At 45.5% G+C, this 27786-nt stretch overlaps 1 protein-coding gene across 2 annotated transcripts; it reads left to right on the top strand.

Annotated features, from left to right (window-relative positions):
- The first annotated feature begins 926 nt into the window (after positions 1–926).
- Positions 927–22044, top strand: LOC120028001 (glycogenin-1-like). 2 transcript variants are annotated; one of them, XM_038973111.1, is made up of 8 exons: positions 927–983; positions 4732–4867; positions 7072–7246; positions 7322–7484; positions 16732–16858; positions 19561–19777; positions 20001–20093; positions 21553–22044. In XM_038973111.1, the coding sequence occupies exons 1-8, from the start codon at positions 974–976 to the stop codon at positions 21709–21711; spliced, it is 1080 nt and encodes a 359-aa protein (XP_038829039.1). In that variant the 5' UTR covers positions 927–973; the 3' UTR covers positions 21712–22044. The 2 variants fall into 2 exon arrangements, with proteins under 2 accessions (XP_038829039.1, XP_038829040.1); XM_038973112.1 differs by lacking the exon at positions 20001–20093.
- Positions 22045–27786: the final 5742 nt, after the last annotated feature.

Here is a 27786-nt window from a genome sequence, read left to right as displayed (position 1 = left end):
CTTGAGACATCTGTGGTGTTGTCTGACAAAACTGTACATTTTAGAGTGGCCTTTAATTGTCCCCAGCACAAGGTGCACCTGTGTAATGATCATGCTGTTTAATCAGCTTCTTGATATGCCACACCTGTCAGGTGGATGGATTATCTTGGCAATGGAGAAATGCTCACTAACAGGGATGTAAACAAATTTCTGCACAGAATTTGAGAGAAATCAGCTTTTTTTGTATATGGAACATTTCTGGAATCTTTTATTTCAGCTTATAAAACATGGGACCAACACTTTACATGTTGTGTTTATATACTTTTTCAGTATATATACGAATCCCACAGTGCTCATCGTCTGTCTGGAAAGCCTCCGCAAATGAAAACGGATGGTGGACCCCGAATAGGGGCTTCTCCAGCGAGGTCCTTCTCCATAGATCTGGGATCATCAACTTCAGTTGCGGGTAGATTTTTTCTTGAGCAGACGGTCATGGGACCAGAACATAATTACAAATAATTTGTAGACTGCAAATTGACCTGCAAGAAGTCCAAACAGATATTATATTTGACTAAAACATAATCATATCAAACCTTGCTTATGTTTGTATACGGTCACATATATCTCTCTATAATGCATGGGAATACTTTGGAACAGATTTCCAAAAATGTAATCACTTGGAGCTGATTTGCTGGTGTTTTTACAGTCTTTTGTGTCCAACAATAAAATAATAATACATAAAACAATTTATTTTTCTTTTGCTCAGCAACCTCTGGGGCGAAATAAAATCACCTGCGGGCCAGATTGTGATCCGCGGGCCGCCAGTTGCGGAACCCTGCCATAGATAGTTCAGAAGGGGGTGTGCGCCTAGACCCTGTCACGTGACCCACGGTCTACATGCGTCTATAAATGCACCTCCATGAAGTAGTCTTGTCCTTTCCTAACGAAGGTGCTGTGTCTAGTCTACAGAGGATCTACAACTTCTACCAGCAATATGTCAAAAGGTACGTGACGGTTTGTTACAATGTAAGCCTTGGATGATGTGATGGAAGTTTGACTGTGGCGGACACGGTGGAAACTAAGTAACTTGTGATTGTTCCCACTGTCAGAGGCGAAGAGTTGCAGCAATGTCCGTCGTATGTAAATGATGGGCTGGCGTTGAGAAATGTACAGCTTGGTTTGTTGCCGTTATTTTGGGGGTTTTCGATCCGTGACACCAACAGGCATGTGGAAACTGAGTCGTTGATATTTAAAGTCTCTATTCCGCTTTCCATCACCGCGTGTTTTGTAACATGGACTTAATAGAATCGTATCGATACGTTTCACGGCTGTGTGGATAACGGAGTAGGTTAATGGTTGGGTCAATGAGTTTTGCTGTTGCTCAGTCTCTCCCTAGTTGTAACCCCATATTCACACGTAGCCTAAACAGCCGATAGTGGCCGCTATATCGGTGCTACCGTCTGGCAATGATGTACCCAGCCGTTATTACTGGTGTGGACCGGTTCGTACATAACGTCCTCCATTCAGGCTGCAAATTAATCCTGTTCTTACTCAAAGGGTCTCTCTCTCAACCTGCGTTTTGACTTTAATACAACGGGGAACTCGTGAGAAAAAAAAACTAGCCCACCGTTAAAGTTTGTTAGGATAACCTAAATCATTTCTCTTTTTCATCGGAAACCACACGTTTTGGGCTTAGTACAACGCGTCAATTCTGGCCTTCATTTTGAGGGTTTCTGCTATCAAATCGTAGATGCCATTGCCTGCCGTTGTGCCCTTCAGCAAGGTACAGCCCCCCAGGCGCCCTGTGGCTGCCCCCCGCACCGCTCCAAAAACTAGTGTTTTTTAGGTGTTTGGTGAAAAGCAGGTGACATCTTTTGGTTTGGACCGCCTGGAAAATTGACCAATAAAGTGATCTTATTATTTTTCTATTTTGACGGCCTGTCATTAAATATAGTTAAGGAGAAAAATGATGCATTTGCAGGCTGAGATGGAGAACGCTGTATGTACGAGCCGTTCCACGGAGCACATCAATCCTGGACGACAGGGCAGGTCTAGTGTTGGGTTAAATCTCACTGTACCTGCTGGCCACAATGCTGTAGACAGCTAGAAGTATGCTACAACTTATTGAATTACTGTTCCAAGTGAAACTGCATGTCCTGTAAACTTACAAAGCATTCTCACCATGTTTTATTATATTAAGCCTATATAGGCCTACCTAAAGCCAATATAAGGGGCACACTAAAATGACAGTTATATATGTACCTGGCAGAAATGCAGTAGAGAAACCTGACATCCTGTCCCCATGACTTACAGAAGGTTTGTCATCCCATGGTCTTCTGCCTTTGTAATAGCATCACTATGTCCATCCAGTGGGTTGAGGCCTGAAGGCCAACAGTATGTCTTTCTGTGCTTATCTGGGCATTTTACCAGCAGAGAAGCAGAGATCCAGTAGAGCCTTCTGTTGACTGTTTATTTTTTTAAGGGCAGATTTATTTGATATTTCTTGCTTCTAATATAACATCAGCTGTTTTCTTGGGACCAATGGCAATACGGGGTGGGAGAGTTTGTGTTGGGAGGTACAGTTGGAAATACCTAATTACACTTCATCTGTACCTGGTTTGGCATCTGAACACAATTTTGAGGTTTTGTATCCAGTGGTTTCTTTTTACCAGGCTGTTTACCAGGCTGTTATCCAGTTGTCCACCAAGACTTACTATACCAGGGGATTATTTAACTGACCAGCCAGGCCTGCTCATATTAACTGCCAGTTTGTACATTTGGCATTATAATAACATGAATCTATTTGGTCTTTTGTCTCAACAATGGAATGATTGTAAGCTGTGAGTCTATGGGCAGTTTTATAGATTTTCCTATATGGCACAGCATGCCAAAGTAGACCTCTTCAAGCCCTTGGCTGTTCTGACTGGCATTCAGACATTGGTGTCATTGTTTAAACCGCCACAGACCATTGGACATCACTCCCTCACAATTTTATACTTTAATTTAGTCAATATTTTCTAAACTCTTATTCTTCAACTGCATTGTTGGTAAAGGGCTCGTAAGTCAGCGTTTCACAGTAAGGTCTACAGCTGTTGTATTCGGTGCATGTGACAAATACACTTTGATTCGTTAGTTTGATGCGCTGAGTTTTGACCGATATCCGGTATTTTCCTTGCCAAAAAACCTGATATTTAAAATGTTAGCAGCCTTCTAATACAGTTAGATATTTGCAACACACCAAAAAGTTATTTTGTTGGCATTTACGTATGTCCCCATTACCAGTTAAACATCATCAAAACCTATTTCGTTCACTTACTTGCTGTTTCGTTGTTCATTTGTTCAGTCTCCACCAGGATTTCATCATGCATGTCAAGGCAGTGAAGTTTCAGCTCTGTCTCTGTGGGTCCTCTTCGGTTGTGGGTCCTCTTCGGTTGTGGGTCCTCTTCGGTTGTGGGTCCTCTTCGGTTGTGGGTCCTCTTCGGTTGTGGGTCCTCTTCGGTTGTGGGTCCTCTTCGGTTGTGGGTCCTCTTCGGTTGTGGGTCCTCTTCGGTTGTGGGTCCTCTTCGGTGCTCACTGTCTGTTTCCATCTGGTCCAGCTGTGTCTAACATTTCACGTAAACCCGGTTTCTTGTCTGCATCGAAGTAGTGGTCCTTGTACCTAGCATCGAGCATGGTGGCGACACAGTAAAGAGGCTCAGAATGACCATGGAACATCTGCTATAAATGGAGCCCAAACTGAGCTTGTTTCTCAGTATAAGTACCTGGGTGTCTGGATTGATCAATCAATCAATCAAGTTTATTTTATATAGCCCTTCATACATCAGCTAATATCTCGAAGTGCTGTACAGAAACCCAGCCTAAAACCCCAAACAGCAAGCAATGCAGGTGTAGAAGCACGGTGGCTAGGAAAAACTCCCTAGAAAGGCCGAAACCTAGAGAGGAACCAGGCTATGAGGGGTTGATAGTTTCCTTTGTAACGAATATATAGGAAATCTGACGAAGCTAAGATCAAGAGTTTTATGTTTATAGAAATAAATCATTCCTTAGTATTAAAAATAAGAGATTATTTAAACACTTCTCCCTGTTTTGGTGATTTTGTTTACATGCGGCACCACCTCTATTTTAAACTCCTTGGACGCCGTCTTCCATTCCGCAATACGTTTTATCACGGGACAATTTTAGGACTCATTGTAGTCTGTATAAACATGTCAGATGGACCCATGTTTCAAAGAGCTGCGTTCTCTATTTACAAAGCAATCTGATTACAAAGCAATCACTATTTAACATCATTAACTAGGATAAGAATCCTAAGTTACCAAACCCGTTCACAGGAATGGATAACACTAGAGATCACTCCAGTCAGATTTGGGGAAATCTGTTTAGTTTTTGCCCCCAATTTGTGGACCAACCTGCAGCGTTCACTGCAGTCAGATGTACTGGTGTCACTCGGGCAGTTTACATTATTGATGGAGGACCTCTATGTAGTTGAATGGGATTGCTTTTATAAACCATTTTATTGTGCTGAATGATATTGTTTTATGTTTAAATCTGTTTTTATTGTAATGTGTACAGGGCTCTCTCGTAAAATAGATTTTTAATCTCAATGTGACTCCCTGTTTAAATAATTTGTAAAAAATGAGTCTGGCAAAGTATTTTTGGGGGAAGGTTTTAAGAGTAGGACTCCAACCATTTGAACCTAATGAAAATGTTATTGCTAAGTTTGTATTAACAAGTTATGCCCCCCCCATCCAGACCAGGCTTTTGTGACATTGGCGACCAATGACAACTATGCCAGAGGAGCCATGGTCCTGGGCAAGTCCCTGAGGAACCACCAGACAACCAGGCAGCTGGTGGTGATGATCGGACCCAACGTCTCTGATCCCTGCAAGTAAGAACCTCTTTAAAGGACAATGTTTTACAACCAAGTCTAAATGGTTTCACTTGTTGTTGAAGAATTTACCCAGCAATTCATTTCATTATCCTTGTTGCGTTGTATGGGACTCTTGGGGGGGGGGGGGGGGGGGGGGGACCATGAACAAAATGTCCAGAAATATGTCCTTTCAGAAATGGAAAAGCATTCAATGTAGTGATGCAGTTCCTTAGATGTTGTGCACATGACGTTGCGGATAAAGGAATGGCAATGTAATATTCAGTGCGATACCGCGCCGTCCATTCATCAGGCAACTGCCTAAAATAAGGAAACGTGAGTCAATGAGGGATTGCGGGAGCTTCCACACAGGAAGTTCCAGACACTTGTAGAATCTATGCCAAGGTGCATTGAAACTGTTCTGGCCCAATGCCCTGTTAAGACACTTTGTTTGTTTCCTTTTTGTTCGGTACCTGCAGCAGTAGGCTAGAGAATGGCATGGCTGGATAGGGGAAAGGCTTGAGTGGCACAAAATGGTAGAAAATTGCAGATAAAGTTTGGAATGACACAATTACTTTTTGCCCTACCGTAAGGAAAAACATTTTATTTGTTTTTATTTGGAACTGTAATCGGTGATATATTTTCATCTTTTTCCCAGCATTTGACCATTTGTAATAGTTCTAAGCATATTTTTGTAGGACTTAAGAGTTTTGAAACCAAAATTTAGTATACAATAATATGCATTGTTTAGAAAATGCCAGCAGAGGATGTCTGAGTTGAACTCTCTGACCATGTATATAAAAACCTGTCACTTCCCAATGAAATTTCCCTTAATAACCCTTATAGGTCTAAGCCCATAGATCGCAATATCTACTAAGCTAACATATGGAATTTTAGATGGCCATAAAATCTAATTTAGCGGGGGTTTTTTGAATTTTAGGACCCCCTATAGGTATATAAAGATATATATATATCAATTATTTTATGAAACGATGTGTTTGGCCTTTACTGCTGTAGCCCATAGAAATGCTTTAAATGATACATTCATCAATGTCAACTAAGTAAAAAAAAATATATATAATTATAATCATATGGAACAAGGTTTTGAAGTCTGTCCTATATCTGAGAATGTAAGAAAATACATTTAGACTCGTGTTATTTTTGGCACATTTCACCCCATGCAACTTTTGTAATTTTTACAACCCGGTACTGGGTTACCTTCAGATGACTCCCATGAATCGTGTATCGTAGAGCAGAACTGACAGCGTAGTGTTCGTTAGTCTCCCCTTTCGATATTGTAGCGCCAACGGTTCGGTCTGGGCAGTTGGTTTTGTGAGAAACGAGGACCTCCACGACAGCGTAAAGATAACTGCCGTAAACTTGTGTCGTAGAGACGGCGTAGAGCCAACCAACTGGCACTGATGTGTTCCTGAGAGTCTCTCTGTATTGGTGACATTAGTTTGTAGCTCACACAGCTTGGGTTTTACAGGTGATTTTCTTGTCCGGATCATTGTGTAGAAAAAGGCCACTTTCACAAACCCAAGTTATGGAACAGGTTCAGACTTTAAATTGGCGGGAAGAGGGGATTGAGCTGCAGCCACTACAATAAACAGTAAGTCTCGACATTAAAACACTGAGCTATTCAATACTCAAAATGACCTCACCCGCGCATCAAACGACTCTAGGTGCTTCCCTTAACGTCCTAGAGAAGATGCTTTGCATTATGCCCTTAACCTATTACATTGGAGTTGAAGACTTGATCCTATCTATTCCGATGCCAATGTTAATTCTATAACGTTAGCGATGGAAGAGCTGATCCTAGACCTGTTGGCGGTCATGTTCCGGGGCTTAAACATGCCCCATCTCCCACACCCAGAACTTTCTGACTTCCCCTGTGGCCTTCAAACTGATATCTTGACCTCCGAGCCAGATCCACTCTGTTTAATTTAGCCCCTTTAATCAAGGATTGATGTAGACCTGGGACACCAGGTGGCTGCAATTCATTGTCAGATAGAACAGAGAACTAGCAGGCTCTGGACCTCGTGTAGGATAAGATTTGAATACCCCTGCCCTACAAGTTTGGCATCTTAGGCCCCGCCCTGCCCTAGAGGTGTTCCCCGGCCCCGCCCTACTGCAGTTATTCAGAATGCATTCAACTGTACACCATATTCACGGTACGTTATGCTGTCTCTGCCTCCTCTGCCTCTTCCTCCTACCACCAACAGGGGAGTGCTTCACAAGATCTTTGACGAGGTACTGTTGGTGGAAGTGTTGGACAGCGGAGATGCAGCTCACCTGGCCCTGATGAAGAGACCTGACCTGGGAGTCACCTTCACCAAGCTACGCTGCTGGACCCTTACACACTATTCCAAATGTGTCTTCATGGACGCAGACACACTGGTGAGACACAGTTGGTGTTGATTTGTACACCCTCCTCCTGGTACGGTATAGTTCACCTGTATGTGTTTGTTGCAGGTGGTACAGAACATAGATGAGCTGTTTGATAGGGAGGAGCTGTCTGCGTCCCCGGACCCCGGCTGGCCTGACTGTTTCAACTCCGGCGTGTTCGTGTTCCGGCCCTCCGACGAGACGTACAGCAACCTGCTCCAGTACTGCACAGAACACGGCAGCTTCGATGGTACGTGTCCGTTTTTAATGGTTCCTTCTGTTAAGAAATGTAATGTCCATTTTCCATCCCATGACTTGTGTATTTTAATGGTACCTATTGTACTCATTGCATAGAGCTAACCGTTGGCGCTTATGTACAAATCTACGTCTATCGGAGTAGTGTTTCCATGGTCTGCTGGTAGGTCTTGCAGCATATCGGAGTAGTGTTTCCATGGTCTGCTGGTAGGTCTTGCAGCATATCGGAGTAGTGTTTCCATGGTCTGCTGGTAGGTCCTGCAGCATATCGGAGTAGTGTTTCCATGGTCTGCTGGTAGGTCCTGCAGCATATCGGAGTAGTGTTTCCATGGTCTGCTGGTAGGTCTTGGAGCATATCGGAGTAGTGTTTCCATGGTCTGCTGGTAGGTCTTGGAGCATATCGGAGTAGTGTTTCCATGGTCTGCTGGTAGGTCCTGCAGCATATCGGAGTAGTGTTTCCATGGTCTGTTGGTAGGTCCTGCAGCATATCGGAGTAGTGTTTCCATGGTCTGCTGGTAGGTCTTGCAGCATATCGGAGTAGTGTTTCCATGGTCTGCTGGTAGGTCTTGGAGCATATTGGAGTAGTGTTTCCATGGTCTGCTGGTAGGTCCTGCAGCATATCGGAGTAGTGTTTCCATGGTCTGTTGGTAGGTCTTGGAGCATATTGGAGTAGTGTTTCCATGGATGTGCAGCATTCAAAATATCTGGTATTTCTTTCTAGGTAGTGGCTGGCCTCCGGCAGTCTGCTGTTTGGTGGTGGCTGGCCTCCGGCAGACAGCTAGCCTCTGTCCTCTGGGTACATTGAATTCAATACAAAATCTAGGAGGCTCATGGTTCTCACCCCCTTCCATAGACTTGCACAGTAATTATGATAGGTTGGAGGACGAGCTCTTGCAGCAAAAACTGATGTTTCCCAATCAAAGGATCAGAGAAATTATCTAGTACCCAAAGCTTAAGCTACAACCAGATAGCACTACAGTGTATAAATTGTGGTGAGTAGTTGACTCAGACAATAGTTGAACAGTTTTGAACAAATTCATTTCTTCTAAAATAAAGTGAATTATTTTCAGATTCACTTATCTAAGAAATGCAGCTAGCTAGTTTAGCCTACTGAAACACCCTGCTCAAACAGAGGGATGCTATGTTAGCTAGCTGTCTTTGACTTTCCAACACAACACTGGAAGGTGTTTACATGCACCTTTAGCCAAAAACATTTAACTCAGTTTTTCACAATTCCTGACATTTAATCCTAGTAAAAATTCCCTGTCTCAGGTCAGTTAGGATCACCACTTTATTTTAAGAATGTGAAATGTCAGAATAATAGTAGTGATTTATTTCAGCTTATTTCTTTCATCAGATTCTCAGTGGGTCTGAAGTTTACATGCACTCAATTAGTATTTGGTAGCATTGCCTTTAAATTGTTTAACTTGGGTCAGATGTTTTGGGTAGCCTTCCACAAGCTTCTCACAATAAGGGGTGAATTTTGGCCCATTCCTCCTGACAGCTGGTGTAACTGAGTCAGGTTTGTAGGCCTGCTTGCTCACACACTTCAGTTTTGCCCACACATTTTCTATAGGATTGAGGTCAGGGCTTGACTTTGTTGTCCTTAAGACAATTTGCCACAACTTTGGAAGTATGTTTGGGGTCATTGTCCATTTGGAAGACCTATTTGCGACCAAGCTTTAACTTCCTGACTGATGTCTTGAGAATTTGCTTCAATATAGCCACATTTTCCTGCCTCATGATGCCATCTATTTTGTGAAGTGCACCAGTCCCTCCTGCAGCAAAGCACCCCCACAACATGATGCTGCCACCTCCGTGCTTCACGGTTGGGATGGTGTTCTTCGGTTTGCAAGCCCCCCCTTTTTCCTCCAAACATAGCGATGGTCATTATGGCCAAACAGTTCTATTTTTGTTTCATCAGACCAGATGACATTTCTTCAAAAAGTACGATCTTTGTCCCATGTGCAATTGCAAACCGTAGTCTGTTTTTTTTATGGCCGTTTTGGAGCAGTGGCTTCTTCCTTGCTGAGCGGCCTTTCAGGTTGTCCATATAGGACTCGTTTTACTGTGGATATAGATACTTTTGTATTGGTTTCCTCCGGCATCTTCACATGGTCCTTTGCTGTTGTTCTGGGATTGATTTGCACTTTTCAAACAAGTACGTTCATCTCTAGTAGACAGAACGCGTCTCCTTCCTGAGCGGTATGACGGCTGCTTGGTTCCATGGTGTTTATACTTGTGTACTATTGTTTGTACACATGAACGCGGTACGTTCAGGCATTTTGAAATTGCTCCCAAGGATGAACCAGACTTGTGGAGGTCTAGAATTCTTTTTCTGAGGTCTTGGCTGATTTCTTTTGAATTTCCCATGATGTCAAGCAAAGAAGCACTGCATTTGAAGGTAGTCCTTGAAATACACCTCCAATTGACATAAATTATGTCAATTAGCCTATCAGAAGCTTCTAAAGCCATAACATTTTCTGAAATTTTTCAAGCTTTTTAAAGGCACAGTGTATGTATACTTCTGATCCACAAGAATTGTGATACAGTGAATTTTAAATAAAATAATCTGTCTGTAAACAATTGTTGGAAAAATGACTTGTCATGCACAAAGTAGATGTCCTAAAACCATAGTTTGTTAACAAGAAATTTGTGGATTGGTTGAATAACGAGTTTTAATGACTCCAACATAAGGCTATGTAAACTTCCAACTTCAACTGTATGTCACACATCACTACTTCACATTTGAACGTTTTAACACTTTAGCTTCCGTCCCTCTCCTTGCCCCTAACTGGGCTCGAACCAGGGACCCTCTGCACACATCAACAACCGTTACGTGTATGCTCGGTGTACAGTAGTAATATTCTAATCATAAATTCATTTGCATTGCTAGTTATAGACTAATATTAGCTGACATTCAACCTAGTTAGCTTTAGCCAGCTGCAGATTCATACTCCAGCTATGACGATGTTTGTATTGGTGGTAGTAGTATGAGTTGGGATTATGCCGGTTCATTGTTTAGCTAGCTACATGTCTAAACAATACTCCACTTCACCGGATGTTTACATGACCCATCAAGTTAGCCAGGCGTTCCTCCACAGGCCTTATTGTAGGCTACTACATTCTCCACTTACAGTCTTGATTTTTGGCTGTTTACTACACTACTCCCTCTGTTTAGCACATGGCCTCATGTGAATCCTTATAGAGACGGGTGGGTCTAAGGCTCAAAAGGTGAGTTACAAGTTTATCAACCAAGGATTGTTGACTTATCCGTTTATCACATAGTAGAAAAAGTGGAATGAAAACATGAGAATTTGTCTAGTGCAATCCTATCCCCGTCTGCTGACAGAACTGCTTCTGTGACTATGAACCGATGGGAACTTTAGGGCAACTTAACAAAGATCGCTGAAACCATTAGGGAAACAACCAATGGCTGAAAATGATGCGGATTGTTAGAATAATTTGAAGTGTTGACTTGGAGATGTCTTTTGGTTTGGGCAACTGCAATTGAGTAGAAGTCTATACTGCAGTCAATCCTCTTATGGCCTCTGAGTAATGTTGCGGACAGAACTAAGACGGTATGAACCCAGTCTTTTGTCATGTACAATTTACGCATCAGACTCATGTTAATGTGTCAGTCCAACCCTGATCTAGGTTACATTTGAGTCAGAAGTTCATCCACAGCCATTGGGCCTTGGTTCAGGGGAACATTTAACACCAAGAGCAGAAGAAAAATGAAACCCTTTGATTTGTTGCTTCCTAAAATCTCTACACTTAGAAGACTTAAAATAATCCAAACTACAGTCCTCTGATACAACAGTTGGTAGCCAGACCAAAACCTGCAGATGAGAATGTTTTAATGAGCATATCACCGTAGGAATCTAACGGTGACACAATCAGACCAAACAGATCTGTAAGATGAAACCTGCGCTACAATCACAGTAGGGTTTGGTGTTTTCTGGGTTTGTGGCGACTGACTGCAATCAGCCATAACCAAGATAACAGCTATTAAACCATTTGTACAGAAACACCCATTTTAAACCACTGACTCCAACAATTCACTAGAACCTATTTAAATATGCAGCGTTGGTCTTTTAACCTTAAATGCCCTGAAAATGTTCATCTGTAGCCTACAGATCTAGTTAGAAACCAAGTGGTGCCTCATCAGCCACGGTGTGCTGACTGGGATTTCACGCCGTTTGTGGATCTGGGCAAAAAATATATATTTTAACTTTAACTAGGCAAGTCAGTTTAGAGCAAATGTGTATTTTCAATGACGGCCTATGAACAGTGGGTTAACTGCCTTGTTCAGGGGCAGAACTACAGATTTTTACCTTGTCCACTCGGGGGATTTGATATTGTAACCAAACGGTTACTAGTCCAACGCTCTAACCACTAGGCTACCTGCAAATCACCGGTGGCGCATCCTGGGCTTGCAAGCCCAGCGAAAATACTGACCTCTGGCTTCCAGCACACAGCAAGGCAGGTAGATTGGCAGAACACGGGTGAAGAACCTGCCTGTCAGGGGATCCTAGGCTAGTCAGCCCAGCGCATCTAGACAGTCCTTACAGCACTTAGGTCCTCAGGGAGGGGACCACAGACAGTAGCCCATCTGTAAACCGCCCATCCAACTACCTCATCCCCATACTTATTTATCTTGCTCCTTTGCATCCCGGTATCTCTACTTGTCACACCAGTGTTTAATTGCTTAACTGTTATTATTTAGCTACTATGGCCTATTTATTGCCTAACCTCTGTAATCTTACCTCATTTGCACACTATATATAGATGTTCCTATTGTGTTATTGACTGTATGCTTATCCCATGTGTAACTCTGTCGCTTTGCTTTATCTTGTCCAGTTCTCAGTTGTAAATGACAAGTTGTTCTCACCTGGCCTACCTGGTTAAATAAAGGTGAAATAAATTAAGTGGCACTGTAGACGCAGCAGACTAGTGTGGTAACGTGGTCTGTTTTTACCCATCTACCTCCTCTTCGGAGGACATCTTTTTTGGTTTTACAGCTTTCCTGCTACACCATACAGTCTACAGAGACATGCTATGTTTTAATATAATTTCTGAACCTGTGACCAGAGACAAGCTACATACTACTATACCAGAATAAATGATCTAGTGATTGTAGATTTTGCTGTGAGGAGACTGAGATGAGATCTCTCTGTTGGTGGCAAGAAGTTTGTATAAGTTAAATTTAAACCGAATTAATTGTCTTTATGTATCGGTTCATAAACCATGTGCCATGGAATTGGTACATGCTTTATGTATCGGTTCATTAACCATGTGCCATGGAATTGGTACATGCTTTATGTATCGGTTCATAAACCATGTGCCATGGAATTGGTACATGCTTTATGTATCGGTTCATAAACCATGTGCCATGGAATTGGTACATGCTTTATGTATCGGTTCATAAACCATGTGCAATGGAATTGGTACATCGCACATCTCTTACCATTTTATATTTTGCAACCTGTATGGTGCAGCTGTCAACATGTTTGTCTTCAAATGAAACTGGTATATTTTTCCATTTATGCCAATCCTTTTCAGTCAATTTGTATCTTTAAATATTTGGCCGAACAAGTTCCCTGCCTTTCTCCCTCTAGCATGGTCTTTGCTGTGACTCACAGGTGACTATCTTTAGTATTTGGTGTAGGTGATGGTAGAAAGTTGTAGTGGATGATGTGAGTCTGAATCAGTTCCTTCTCACCAAACTATTTAATTTGAAAGCTTTGTTTAATTTTCCAATCAGACTTGATCCTCGGCCAGTATTCTAGACCGGCTAACTGGCTAAAGCTGCGGTGTACTAACTGGCTAAAGCTGCGGTGTGCTAACTGGCTAAAGCTGCGGTGTGCTAACTGGCTAAAGCTGCGGTGTGCTAACTGGCTAAAGCTGCGGTGTGCTAACTGGCTAAAGCTGCGGTGTGCTAACTGGCTAAAGCTGCGGTGTGCTAACTGGCTAAAGCTGCGGTGTGCTAACTGGCTAAAGCTGCGGTGTGCTAACTGGCTAAAGCTGCGGTGTGCTAACTGGCTAAAGCTGCGGTGTGCTAACTGGCTAAAGCTGCGGTGTGCTAACTGGCTAAAGCTGCGGTGTGCTAACTGGCTAAAGCTGCGGTGTGCTAACTGGCTAAAGCTGCGGTGTGCTAACTGGCTAAAGCTGCGGTGTGCTAACTGGCTAAAGCTGCGGTGTGCTAACTGGCTAAAGCTGCGGTGTGCTAACTGGCTAAAGCTGCGGTGTGCTAACTGGCTAAAGCTGCGGTGTTTTTAGCGTTGGTCTTTTCATGTTTCACTGTAGCTGTGACTTGCACTTCTCTGACCTTTAGCATTTATGCTCCGGCCCTCCACTACAACTGGAAAACATAGTCGGGGGGGACATTATAGTGCCAGTCAATTTTGGCCTGGCTGTATAGCTCTGGCTAAACAACATTGCACAATAGTTGGTTATGATCGGAGTGAAGAAATGGTTCAGGGGAGATCAGAATTCAGGTCTTGGGCCGGGGGCGCCTCAATACAATTTCCCCTTTATTACTGCATGCTGTCCAGGTCAGAACTGGTTCTACCCTGAGGCTGTAGCTGGACCTGTGGTTCGGTATCATCTGCTGCCAAGGTACACTGGCAGTGCCCGCAGGGGTAGAGCTGCATTCCTGCTGGCTTCTGCTCAGCCCCTCTAAATGAAGATTCTTGGGCTCATTAACTTCCTGGAACCTCTCTGCTGGAGTAAAGCCCCAAGGGGGGTATCTGGGGTTGTGCTAACAACGGACGGACAGTACAGCCCCTCTGTTTATAATAAACTACAGAAACAAGTGGTTTAGACTAGACACGGCACTACGCTGTTGAACACTCAGCCTGCAGTCTCCAGCTTAAAGGTCCTCCTGCTCACGTTCTGTGGACAGTAGATGGACCACTCTATCCTCCTAACGTTCTGTGTACTGTAGATGGACCACTCTATCCTCCTAATGTTCTGTGTACAGTAGATGGACCACTCTATCCTCCTAACGTTCTGTGGACAGTAGATGGACCACTCTATCCTCCTAACGTTCTGTGGACAGTAGATGGACCACTCTATCCTTCTAACGTTCTGTGGACAGTAGATGGACCACTCTATCCTCCTAACGTTCTGTGTACTGTAGATGGACCACTCTATCCTCCTAACGTTCTGTGGACAGTAGATGGACCACTCTATCCTCCTAACGTTCTGTGGACAGTAGATGGACCACTCTATCCTCCTAACGTTCTGTGGACAGTAGATGGACCACTCTATCCTCCTAACGTTCTGTGGACAGTAGATGGACCACTCTATCCTCCTAACGTTCTGTGGACAGTAGATGGACCACTCTAACATGTAGCTAGTGTCTCAACCTCCAGCACAACAGTTACATTTTCTCCATCTCGTAATTTGACTGGTGGATTGTGAAACCTTGTATGTAGATTACTCAATGACCTCTGCATACCTTACGTGTGTTTGTCATCTCGAGGAAGGTGAGCCTCTTCTGAGAAGGTTGCTCAGCTGTTGGTGTGTTATTTAAAGACTTCCTCGGTCTGCAGTGTGGCGGAATGTATTCCTCGGTCTGCAGTGTGGCGGAATGTATTCCTCGGTCTGCAGTGTGGCGGAATGTATTCCTCGGTCTGCAGTGTGGCGGAATGTATTCCTCGGTCTGCAGTGTGGCGGAATGTATTCCTCGGTCCGCAGTGTGGCGGAATGTATTCCTCGGGCCGCAGTGTGGCGGAATGTATTCCTCGGGCCGCAGTGTGGCGGAATGTATTCCTCGGGCCGCAGTGTGGCGGAATGTATTCCTCGGGCCGCAGTGTGGCGGAATGTATTCCTCGGGCCGCAGTGTGGCGGAATGTATTCCTCGGGCCGCAGTGTGGCGGAATGTATTCCTCGGGCCGCAGTGTGGCGGAATGTATTCCTCGGGCCGCAGTGTGGCGGAATGTATTCCTCGGGCCGCAGTGTGGCGGAATGTATTCCTCGGGCCGCAGTGTGGCGGAATGTATTCCTCGGGCCGCAGTGTGGCGGAATGTATTCCTCGGGCCGCAGTGTGGCGGAATGTATTCCTCGGGCCGCAGTGTGGCGGAATGTCGGTCTGCAGTCTGAGCTCTGAGCTTTAAAATGTTTGCCAAACACCTGGGGGGTTTTCATTAGTCAGATTCCTTTTAAAACGTATTTTCCGTTGTAAAATATTTTGCAACAGACGGTTTACTCCCAACAGAAACCCACTCACACAATGACTTCTAACGACCAGAGGAAAACGGGGTCTCCTTAGTGATCTGTACATTGTGTGATTTCCACACTACATGCTGCCACTGTGATAGCCACACTGCCAGGCTGCCCAGACTGTTTCCTATAAATACATCTCTGGATGGTGACTGACTGTATGGTGACTTAATCATATAGCGATAGACAGACTGTCAGCTCAGACACTTTGATATTTATATCTCTGGATGGCTAAAGCATAGTGACAATGTCAAATCCAGTGTTATTGGTCACAGGCTTTGGAAACAACCGGTGTAGACTAGCAGTGAAATGTTTACTTACAGGCCCTTTCCAACAATGCAGAAAAGGGGATAGTGGTAGAAGTAGAAGGGGTGGGGGGTTAGAAGGGGTGGGGGGTTAGAAGGGGTGGGGGGTTAGAAGGGGTGGGGGGTTAGAAGGGGTGGAGGGGTAGAAGGGGTGGAGGGTTAGAAGGGGTGGAGGGTTAGAAGGGGTGGGGGGGTTAGAAGGGGTGGGGGGGTTAGAAGGGGTAAAGTGAGACTGGATAGATGGTAAACAGTAACAGCAGCGTATGTACAGAGTTGGTGCAGAAAGGGTGAATGCAGATAGTGTGGGTAGCTATTGGTTAACTATAATGGAGAAAATCAACTCCTGTGGCGGTCCTGGGCTGGCGTGGTTACATCTGGTCCGTGGTTGTCAGGTTGTTGAACACTTATTTCATAGTTTTCATGTCTTCACTATTTGAAAATAGTAAAAATAAAGAAACCCTGGAATGACTTGGTGTCAACCTATGGCTGTCTACTGGCTGGCTGTGTACTGGCTGGCTGGTACTGGTCGGCTGTGTATTGGCTGGCAAAGCTCATGATGATAAATGAAGTACTTCTAGATGGATTAAGTCTTGAACGAGCCTCTGCTTCCTCGTGTTTTGAACCACTCATAACCATTATGTTGGGGTGAAAGATATTGTGCTTCCTGTTGTGTGTAATTGCTAACAGATGTTTTTCTTCTGTCTCTAGGTGGAGACCAGGGGATCTTGAATGGCTACTTCAGTGACTGGGCAACAGCAGATATATCGAAACACCTCCCCTTCATCTACAACCTCAGCAGCATAGCAATCTACACCTACCTTCCAGCATTCAAACAGTACGTACTCAGTCTACACCTACCTTCCAGCATTCAAACAGTACGTACTCAGTCTACACCTACCTTCCAGCATTCAAACAGTACGTACTCAGTCTACACCTCCCTTCCAGCATTCAAACAGTACGTACTCAGTCTACACCTCCCTTCCAGTACTCGTATGATAGAGAACTGTGTAGCTCTAGTTGCTGGTTTAGGCAGTAACTGCCTGAATAGATCTGTACGTCTTACATTGATAAACCATTCAGCTAAATCACAAACATGGCTACATCAAGTTAATATCAGAGTTTTCTACAATTCCCTGCTTGCCTAACGAAAGGTGGGAAGATCAGAAGTGACTCGATAGTAGACTACCTGTACAACCCCTAGCAGGAATCGTCTTGTTGGCGTGGGCTGTGAGAACGGGAGGCGTAAGGTGATACGGTCACATTAAAGTGTGCTCATGCTATGGCATCAGGTTACCAGTGATGGGAGCTTTAACGGAGCAGCAGCATTAAGTCTAAAGGCTCCTCCCAGCCACTGTAGGGCCCAAGGCCTTGTTGGGTTAGATATCCTCCCAGCCACTGTAGGGCCCAAGGCCTTGTTGGGTTAGATATCCTCCCAGCCACTGTAGGGCCCAAGGCCTTGTGGGTAGATATCCTCCCAGCCACTGTAGGGCCCAAGGCCTTGTGGGTAGACATCCTCCCAGCCACTGTAGGGCCCAAGGCCTTGTGGGTAGACATCCTCCCAGCCACTGTAGGGCCCAAGGCCTTGTTGGGGTAGATATCCTCCCAGCCACTGTAGGGCCCAAGGCCTTGTTGGGGTAGATATCCTCCCAGCCACTGTAGGGCCCAAGGCCTTGTTGGGGTAGATATCCTCACAGCCACTGTAGGGCCCAAGGCCTTGTTGGGGTAGATATCCTCCCAGCCACTGTAGGGCCCAAGGCCTTGTTGGGGTAGATATCCTCCCAGCCACTGTAGGGCCCAAGGCCTTGTTGGGGTAGATATCCTCCCAGCCACTGTAGGGCCCAAGGCCTTGTTGGGGTAGATATCCTCCCAGCCACTGTAGGGCCCAAGGCCTTGTTGGGGTAGATATCCTCCCAGCCACTGTAGGGCCCAAGGCCTTGTTGGGGTAGATATCCTCCCAGCCACTGTAGGGCCCAAGGCCTTGTTGGGGTAGATATCCTCCCAGCCACTGTAGGGCCCAAGGCCTTGTTGGGGTAGATATCCTCCCAGCCACTGTAGGGCCCAAGGCCTTGTTGGGGTAGATATCCTCCCAGCCACTGTAGGGCCCAAGGCCTTGTTGGGGTAGATATCCTCCCAGCCACTGTAGGGCCCAAGGCCTTGTGGGTAGATATCCTCCCAGCCACTGTAGGGCCCAAGGCCTTGTGGGTAGATATCCTCCCAGCCACTGTAGGGCCCAAGGCCTTGTTGGGGTAGATATCCTCCCAGCCACTGTAGGGCCCAAGGCCTTGTTGGGGTAGATATCCTCCCAGCCACTGTAGGGCCCAAGGCCTTGTTGGGTTAGATATCCTCCCAGCCACTGTAGGGCCCAAGGCCTTGTTGGGTTAGATATCCTCCCAGCCACTGTAGGGCCCAAGGCCTTGTTGGGGTAGATATCCTCCCAGCCACTGTAGGGCCCAAGGCCTTGTTGGGGTAGATATCCTCCCAGCCACTGTAGGGCCCAAGGCCTTGTTGGGGTAGATATCCTCCCAGCCACTGTAGGGCCCAAGGCCTTGTTGGGGTAGATATCCTCCCAGCCACTGTAGGGCCCAAGGCCTTGTTGGGGTAGATATCCTCCCAGCCACTGTAGGGCCCAAGGCCTTGTTGGGGTAGATATCCTCCCAGCCACTGTAGGGCCCAAGGCCTTGTTGGGGTAGATATCCTCCCAGCCACTGTAGGGCCCAAGGCCTTGTTGGGGTAGATATCCTCCCAGCCACTGTAGGGCCCAAGGCCTTGTTGGGGTAGATATCCTCCCAGCCACTGTAGGGCCCAAGGCCTTGTTGGGGTAGATATCCTCCCAGCCACTGTAGGGCCCAAGGCCTTGTTGGGGTAGATATCCTCCCAGCCACTGTAGGGCCCAAGGCCTTGTTGGGGTAGATATCCTCCCAGCCACTGTAGGGCCCAAGGCCTTGTTGGGGTAGATATCCTCCCAGCCACTGTAGGGCCCAAGGCCTTGTTGGGGTAGATATCCTCCCAGCCACTGTAGGGCCCAAGGCCTTGTTGGGGTAGATATCCTCCCAGCCACTGTAGGGCCCAAGGCCTTGTTGGGGTAGATATCCTCCCAGCCACTGTAGGGCCCAAGGCCTTGTTGGGGTAGATATCCTCCCAGCCACTGTAGGGCCCAAGGCCTTGTTGGGGTAGATATCCTAGAAGGGACTGGTAGGTCGGACAGTGCTTCTAGAATGGACTGACTCTTGGAATCGTATTACTGCTGATTAAATGGTACGGTATCTTGTAGAATTGAATCACCAATTTATTGCCCAATTTGCTGCTGATATTGCAGATATACTGGCTGAAAGCCAGTCAAACCTGTCAAACCACATCATTCACAACAATCTTTAACTACAAGATGAGTTGGATTTCGCTACAAAATATAAGTAAATGCTTCTACACCTGCATTGCTTGCTGTTTTAGGCTGTGTTTCTGTACAGCACTTTGAGATATCAGCTGATGTAAGGTCTTTATAAATAAATTTGACGTAAATGACCATACATTCTGTTCCAGATACGGTGGCAACGCAAAGGTGGTCCACTTCCTGGGTCAGACCAAGCCGTGGAGCTACACGTACGACCCCACGACCAAGAAGATCAGCGGGGACATGCAGGAGACCTCCACACACCCCAGCTTCCTCCTGGACTGGTGGATCCTCTACTCGTCCTCTGTGGTGCCCATGATGACGGAGGGATACGGAGACCAGCCCTTCCACTCTGGCTGTGTGGAAGTCAGTCTAGAAGTATTAGCCTTTGTTCTTCCTGTTATCAACAGCTGGAACAATTTAAATTAAATGGTTACTTGGATGCTTGTTAGTAAATTAAAGTAATGTCGTCTCACCGCACCTCCTGAATTAATACCAAACGATAGAAATTAGTCAATTTGTAAAATGTAGTGATACTTCAGTCCTGATGGCTGTTGCGATGTCTAACCCTCATTCCTCCATCTGATAGTTCCAATCCTCGGTCAAAGAAAGTTGTAATCATCATGGTCACTGGCATGAGCTGTGGTCCCAGATCTGTAGTCACAAGGAGGATGGATGGAAGGTATGCTGAAGGAGACTAGTTGGTTGTGATGCTGCCTTAACCTCGCTCGTCACTAATAATCGCTGCATCTTGTGGGCAATCTGTTGTGCAACAAACCTGGCTTAGTTTCTAGCCCTATAGTACTATAGCCATGTGTTCGCTGGCTATATGAACTGAATGTACAACAAACCTGGCTTAGTTTCTAGCCCTATAGTACTATAGCCGTGTGTTCGCTGGCTATATGAACTGAACATAAATATCAACGCATCATGTATAGTGTTGGTCCTATGATAAATTAGCAGAAATATAAGATCCCAGAAATGTTCCATACGCACAAAGCTGATTTCTCATTTTGTGCACTAATTAGTTTCCATCTCTGTCGGTGAGCATCTCTCCTTTTACCAAGATAATCCATCCACCTGACAGGTGTTGCATATAGAGGAGCTGATTAAACGGCATGATCATTACACAGGTGCCCCTTGTGCTGGGTGACAAAAGGTCACTCTAAAATGTGCAGTTTTGTCACACAACGCCACAGATTTCTCAAGTTGAGGGAGGGTACAATTGGTGTGATTTACTGCAGCAATTCCACATTAATTTATCTACTGTAAGCCAACTCCAAGGTCGTTTTAGAGAATTTGTCAGTACAGCCAACCGGCCTCACAACTGCAGACCACGTGTATGGTGTGTGGGCGAGCGGTTTGCCAATGTGAACAGTGTCCCATGGTGGAATTATTGTATGGGCAGGCATAAACTATGGACAATGAACACACTTGTGTTTTATCGATGGCAATTTGAATGCTCAGAGATACCTTGACGAGATCCTGAGGCCCATTGTTGTGCCATTCATCCACTGCCATCACCTCATGTTTCAGCATGATAATGCACGGCCCCATGTCACAAGGATATGTACAACATTCCTGGAAGCTGAAGATGGCCTGCGTACTCATTAGACATGTCACCCATTGAGCATGTTTGGGATGCTCTGGATCGACGTGTAGTTCCCGCCAATATCCAGCAATATCCAGCAACGCACAGCCACTGAAGAGGAGTGGAACAACATTCCACAGGCCTCAATCAGCAGCCTGATCAACTCTATGTGAAGGAGATGTGTTGCAGCATGAGGCAAATGATGGTCATAACAGATACTGACCAACAGATGCATCTGTTTTCCCAGTTATGAAATCCATAGATTAGTGCCTCGTGTTTCAATTGACTGATTTCCTTTTCAATGATCAGTAACTCAGTAAAATCTTTGAATTGTTGCCTTTTGAGGTTATATTTTTGTTCAGTATAGATCGATTTGATGGTCTGGCGTAACGTTAATATGAATGGCAGGTTTTACATAATTGTGTAACTGTACTGACTGTGAAGAAACATGTTTTCTCTGTCGCTTTTAGTTGTCGTTTTTTTTCCAGAATTCATCTATCTGTTATAGAAAATATTATAATTATTAATATTGTTTTGTTTCCTCCCGCAGGGAAGCAGCACGTCCCATGAGCCCCATCACACTGAGCCATACATGCCACCCGAGACCTCTGAGGAACGCAAGCAGAAATGGGAGCAGGGCCAGGCGGACTACATGGGAAAGGACTCGTTTGACAATATCCAGAAAAAGCTTGATGCTTTCCTCAAATAAAGGTCTACAAGGGATCACTTAGTTTGACAGATTGATTTAGTTATTTCCCCCCCCCCCCCCCCCCCCCCCCCCCAACTCTCCATCTGGCCAATAGTTGGTTCTCCTAGTGAGCCACTACCCACACCACCTCTAAGGATTACAGCACATTGTTTTACAATGTGAAACATTCTGACATTGTTGGCAGAGCGCATTAACTATGCAATACTTGTGTAGTATGTTCAGGCTGTCACATACTGTAAAGATGCCCACACTGTGAAGCACACATTTATTGATTGATTGAGAAGCATGATTTAAAAAATGTTTTGAAATTGTTGTATTGGTGAAGAGAATAAAAACTGCAATGAAACATGGTGTTGTCGGATATATGAACATACGAGCCTTACATGGGGACACTTTGAAAAACATTTTGACAGATTAATACTTCAGTTCTTGGGGCACTGAAATACACCTTTCATAGATGCAGGTGTGGCAATACTTCTGACTCCTCAGACTAACAAAGCATTTAATGTATTGTCCTGTGTGACGGTCTCCACGCAGCACAACCAGGGACTAGTATACTGTTACCGTGCAGTCAGTGGGATATGAAGTCACACCTTGATCGGATGTCTAAACTAACGTTCTCTAAAAGTAAATTATCTTCCTCTGATATTCTTGTGGAAAGATGCTGTTCTGCTGCCTTTAATACGGTTTACAATTCACTTTGCTGCTGCTATGAGTGTGATCTCTTCTCTGGCTTGTTTCCCCCAGGGTAGGTCTTCAGTTGGCCTGAGGCCAGGGTAGGTCTTCAGTTGGCCTGAGGCCAGGGTAGGTCTTCAGTTGGCCTGAGGCCAGGGTAGGTCTTCAGTTGGCCTGAGGCCAGGGTAGGTCTTCAGTTGGCCTGAGGCCAGGGTAGGTCTTCAGTTGGCCTGAGGCCAGGGTAGGTCTTCAGTTGGCCTGAGGCCAGGGTAGGTCTTCAGTTGGCCTGAGGCCAGGGTAGGTCTTCAGTTGGCCTGAGGCCAGGGTAGGTCTTCAGTTGGCCTGAGGCCAGGGTAGGTCTTCAGTTGGCCTGAGGCCAGGGTAGGTCTTCAGTTGGCCTGAGGCCAGGGTAGGTCTTCAGTTGGCCTGAACCCAGGGTAGGTCTTCAGTTGGCCTGAACCCAGGGTAGGTCTTCAGTTGGCCTGAACCCAGGGTAGGTCTTCAGTTGGCCTGAACCCAGGGTAGGTCTTCAGTTGGCCTGAACCCAGGGTAGGTCTTCAGTTGGCCTGAACCCAGGGTACGTCTTCAGTTGGCCTGAACCCAGGGTAGGTCTTCAGTTGGCCTAAACCCAGGGTAGGTCTTCAGTTGGCCTGAACCCAGGGTAGGTCTTCAGTTGACCTGAGACCAGGGTAGGTCTTCAGTTGGCCTGAACCCAGGGTAGGTCTTCAGTTGGCCTGAACCCAGGGTAGGTCTTCAGTTGGCCTGAACCCAGGGTAGGTCTTCAGTTGGCCTGAGGCCAGGGTAGGTCTTCAGTTGGCCTGAGGCCAGGGTAGGTCTTCAGTTGGCCTGAGGCCAGGGTAGGTCTTCAGTTGGCCTGAGGCCAGGGTAGGTCTTCAGTTGACCTGAGACCAGGGTAGGTCTTCAGTTGACCTGAACCCAGGGTAGGTCTTCAGTTGACCTAAACCCAGGGTAGGTCTTCAGTTGACCTGAACCCAGGGTAGGTCTTCAGTTGGCCTGAACCCAGGGTAGGTCTTCAGTTGGCCTGAACCCAGGGTACGTCTTCAGTTGGCCTGAACCCAGGGTAGGTCTTCAGTTGGCCTGAACCCAGGGTAGGTCTTCAGTTGGCCTGAACCCAGGGTAGGTCTTCAGTTGGCCTGAGGCCAGGGTAGGTCTTCAGTTGGCCTGAGGCCAGGGTAGGTCTTCAGTTGACCTGAGACCAGGGTAGGTCTTCAGTTGACCTGAGACCAGGGTAGGTCTTCAGTTGACCTGAACCCAGGGTAGGTCTTCAGTTGACCTAAACCCAGGGTAGGTCTTCAGTTGACCTGAACCCAGGGTAGGTCTTCAGTTGACCTGAACCCAGGGTAGGTCTTCAGTTGACCTGAGACCAGGGTAGGTCTTCAGTTAGCCTGAACCCAGGGTAGGTCTTCAGTTGGCCTGAACCCAGGGTAGGTCTTCAGTTGGCCTGAACCCTCAAAGCTGGATTTGTGAACCTGTTAAAGTCCCTGGTTGAGCTGAAGGCTCTGTTCTTCGGCGAGTGATCATATCTGTACTCTAGGTAACGGCTCCTAACACTGGTACATGTTGATCTCATTTTGTTCAGCTTTGTTTAGGTCACTCTTTTCTTCGACCCAAATGGTGCCTGGTACCACAGCCCGTGTCACGTGATAAAGTACTGGTAGAATAAGTTGCGCTGGGTCTTTATTTTGGCACAATAACACACACTAGGGTTCATTCAGGAAGGTTCAATGGTACGGGACATGAAGACATTATTACCCCATATCTCTGATCTGTCAGATCCGTGTTAGAAATCAAGATGTGAGTACCTCATTACTATTGATCCATTGGATTCCCATGTGAAGGCATGTGGTTTAACTGGCTTATTGGCCCTTCATAGACCTACTAGACGGTATAGCACAGAGAGAAAGATGAGCAGATGAGCTCCCACATTTTTCAGCATGTTTACAGTTAGACAAACTTAGATTTTTTGGGCATAGACATATATAGGATGCTACCCTAAATAAAACCACTCAAAACCTACAACCTGATTTTGGACAGAATTACCTGGAAGACTTTGCACCCAAGGATTATTATTCCCAAGCTATACATTAAATGCTCTGGGAAACAAACAAGGATTATTATTCCCAAGCTATACAGTAAATGCTCTGGGAAACAAACAGAAACCTGAAAACACCATCCAACCTGGAACTGAGTAATGTTTAGTCTGAAGCAATTTTTTTTACTTTCAAAAGCCATGAAGAAAAATACATTCCAATGATATATTTTACTTTATAAGGACTGAATGCTCAGGACAAAGAGTAACAACTTCAATATAACACTGACGTGAAGCGTTAGGTGTCGAAGCCCAGCAAATGACAGGCTGCCCCACCCAGATCCAGAGGCCTTGAAGCCCCCTCCTGCTGTTCATTTTCTACAAGAAATCTGCCTCCAGAAATAAATATTCTCCCAAGTGGGTGACACCTACTCCCGTTGCCTGCTGCACTGCTGCTTGGAGTCCACCTGGTGATCTGTTCACCGTCTGCCCTGGTTGTCTCCCCCTGTCTGGTACAGATTATTACCAATCCCACAAGGTAGGACTCCAAACACCCAGAAATGTCTACTCTCCTCGAAGTTATCCTCACAAATAATCCTGATAGGTATCAGTCTGGTGTTTTCTGTAATGACCTTAGTGATCACTGTTTTACAGCCTGTGTTGGTAATGTCTGCTCAGTGAAACGACCTGTCCTGATTTGTCATAGACACTTTCTAAAAAACTTTAATGAGCAAGCCTTCATGACCTGGTCGCTGTAAATTAGTATAGAATCAAATTGTAAAAGTTGTATTGTTAACAAACACGCCCCCATAAAGAAAATGAGAATTAAAAACAGGTTCCTGGTTCGACCGCTACTGGCAGAGTGACTCCACCTCAAGAATTGCATTTGGCGAAAGGCTCGGCACACGTATACACAGGCTGACTGGCTCTCGTTCAGGAAAATGAGAAATAAGTGCACTCAGGCTATCCGGAAGGCTAAAGTTAGTTAGTTACTTTAAGGAGCAGTTCTCTCTCTGTGGGTCTAACCCCAAGAAGTTCTGGAAAACGGTTAAAGACCTGGAGAATATACCCTCCTCCTCACAGCTGCCCATGTCCCTTAATGTTGATGATGTGGTTGTTACTGACAAGGAGCACATGGCTGAGCTCTTTAATCACCACTTCATTAAGTCAGGATTCCTATTTGACTCAGCCATGCCTCCTTGCCCGTCCACCATTTCCTCATCTCCCACCCCTTCTAATGCGACTATCCCCGATGTTCCTCCCTCTTTTCCCCCTGCCCCGCTACAAAGTTTCTCCCTGCAGGCAGTCACTGAGTCCGAGGTGCTAAAGGAGCTCCTGAAACTTGACCGCAAAAAAACATCTGGGTCAGATGGTTTAGACCCTTTCTTCTTTAAGGTTGCTGCCCCTATCATCACCAAGCCTATCTCCAACCTTTTTAACCTGTCTCTCCTTTCTGGGGAGGTTCCCATTGATTGGAAGGCAGCCAAAGTGCATCCTTTATTTAAAGGGGGAGATCAAGCTGTTCCTAACTGTTTTAAGCCTATTTCTATTTTGCCCTGTTTATCAAAAGTGTTGGAAGAACGTGTCAATAATCAACTGACTGGCTTTCTTGATGTCTATACACTACCTCTCTCAAAAAGTGCAGTTAGCAAACCAGGCCAAAGGCCTCTCAGACACACCAATACTTCTTAGCCGGCCCAATAGAATGGAATGGTCTACCGTATCAAAAGCTTTGGCCAGGTCAATAAAAATAGCAGCACAACATTGCTTAGAATCAAGGGCAATGGTGACATCATAGAGGACCTTTAAGGTTGCAGTGGCACATCCATAACCTGAGTGGAAACCAGATTGCATACCAGAGAGAATACAATAAAGTCAGAAAATCTGCTGTCTCTGCCACTGCCTGTCACCAAGCGAGTACCCCAAGGCTCAATCCTAGGCCCCACGCTCTTCTCAATTTACATCAACAGCATAGCTCAGCCGGTAGGAAGCTCTCTCATCCATTTATATGCAGATGATACAGTCTTATACTCAGCTGGCCCCTCACTGGATTTTGTTTTAAATAATCTACAACAAAGCTTTCTTAGTGTCCAACAAGCTTTCTCTGCCCTCAACCTTGTTCTGAACACCTCCAAAACAAAGGTCATGTGGTTTGGTAAGAAGAACGCCCCTCTCCCCACAGTTGTGATTACTACCTCTGAGGGTTTAGAGCTTGAGGTGTTCACCTCATACAAGTACTTGGGAGTATGGCTGGACTGTACACTGTCCTTCTCTCAGCACATATCAAAGCTGCAGGCTAAAGTTACATCTAGACTTGGTTTCCTCTATCATAATAGCTCCTCTTTCACCCCAGCTGCCAGCCTAACCCTGATTCAGATGACCATCCTACCCATGCTAGATAATGGAGATGTACATTTATAGATCGGCAGGTAAGGGTGCTCTCGAGCGACTAGATGTTCTTTACCATTCGGCCACCAGATTTGCCACCAATGCTCCTTATAGGACACATCACTGCACTCTATACTCCTCTGTAAACTGGTCATCTCTGTATACCTGTCGCAAAACCCACTGGTTGATGCTTATTTATAAAATCCTCTTAGGCCTCACTCCCCCCTATCTGAGATATCTACTGCAGTCCTCCACATACAACACCCGTTCTGCCAGTCACATTCTGTTAAAGGTCCCCAAAGCACACACATCCCTGGGTCGCTCGTCTTTTCAGTTCGCTGCAGCTAGCGACTGGAACGAGCTGCAACAAACACTCAAACTGGGCAGTTTTATATCAATCTCTTCATTGAAAGATTCAATCATGGACAGAGACAGTATAGACCTACTAGAGACAGTATAGACCTACTCGAAACATAAATGACATACTAGGCACAGTATAGACTTACTAGAGACAGTATAGACCTACTAGAGACAGTATAGACTAACTAGAGAGACACTACAGACCTACTAGAGACTGTATAGACCTACTATAGAGACAGTATGGAACTACTAGAGACATTAAAGACCTACTAGAGAGAGATATACCTACTAGAGACACAGTAAAGACTATCTAAAGACAGTATAGATATATTAGAGAGACAGTACAGACCTACTTGAGAGACAGTATATGCCTACTAGAGACAGTATAGACATGCTAGAGAGACAGTGAAGACTAACTAGAAACAGTATAAACCTACTAGAGACAATAAAGACCTACTAGAGACAGTATATACCTACTAGAGACAGTACAGACCTACTAGAGACAGTATAGACCTACTAGAGACAGTATAGACCTACTAGAGACACGGTGAATACTAACTAGCAACAGTATATACCTATTAGAGACAGTACAGATCTTCTTG

Source organism: Salvelinus namaycush, chromosome 33, assembly GCF_016432855.1.
Source record: "Salvelinus namaycush isolate Seneca chromosome 33, SaNama_1.0, whole genome shotgun sequence".
NCBI lineage: Eukaryota > Metazoa > Chordata > Actinopteri > Salmoniformes > Salmonidae > Salvelinus > Salvelinus namaycush.
This window is presented reverse-complemented; position numbering and strand designations above follow the sequence as displayed.

Bases quoted from the DNA above. Each gene is read 5' to 3' on its own strand.
- LOC120028001 (XM_038973111.1), top strand. The intron at 7,485-16,731 runs GTACGTGTCCGT...TTCTGTCTCTAG, and splicing joins AGAACACGGCAGCTTCGATG to GTGGAGACCAGGGGATCTTG. The intron at 19,778-20,000 runs GTCAGTCTAGAA...TCCATCTGATAG, and splicing joins TCCACTCTGGCTGTGTGGAA to TTCCAATCCTCGGTCAAAGA.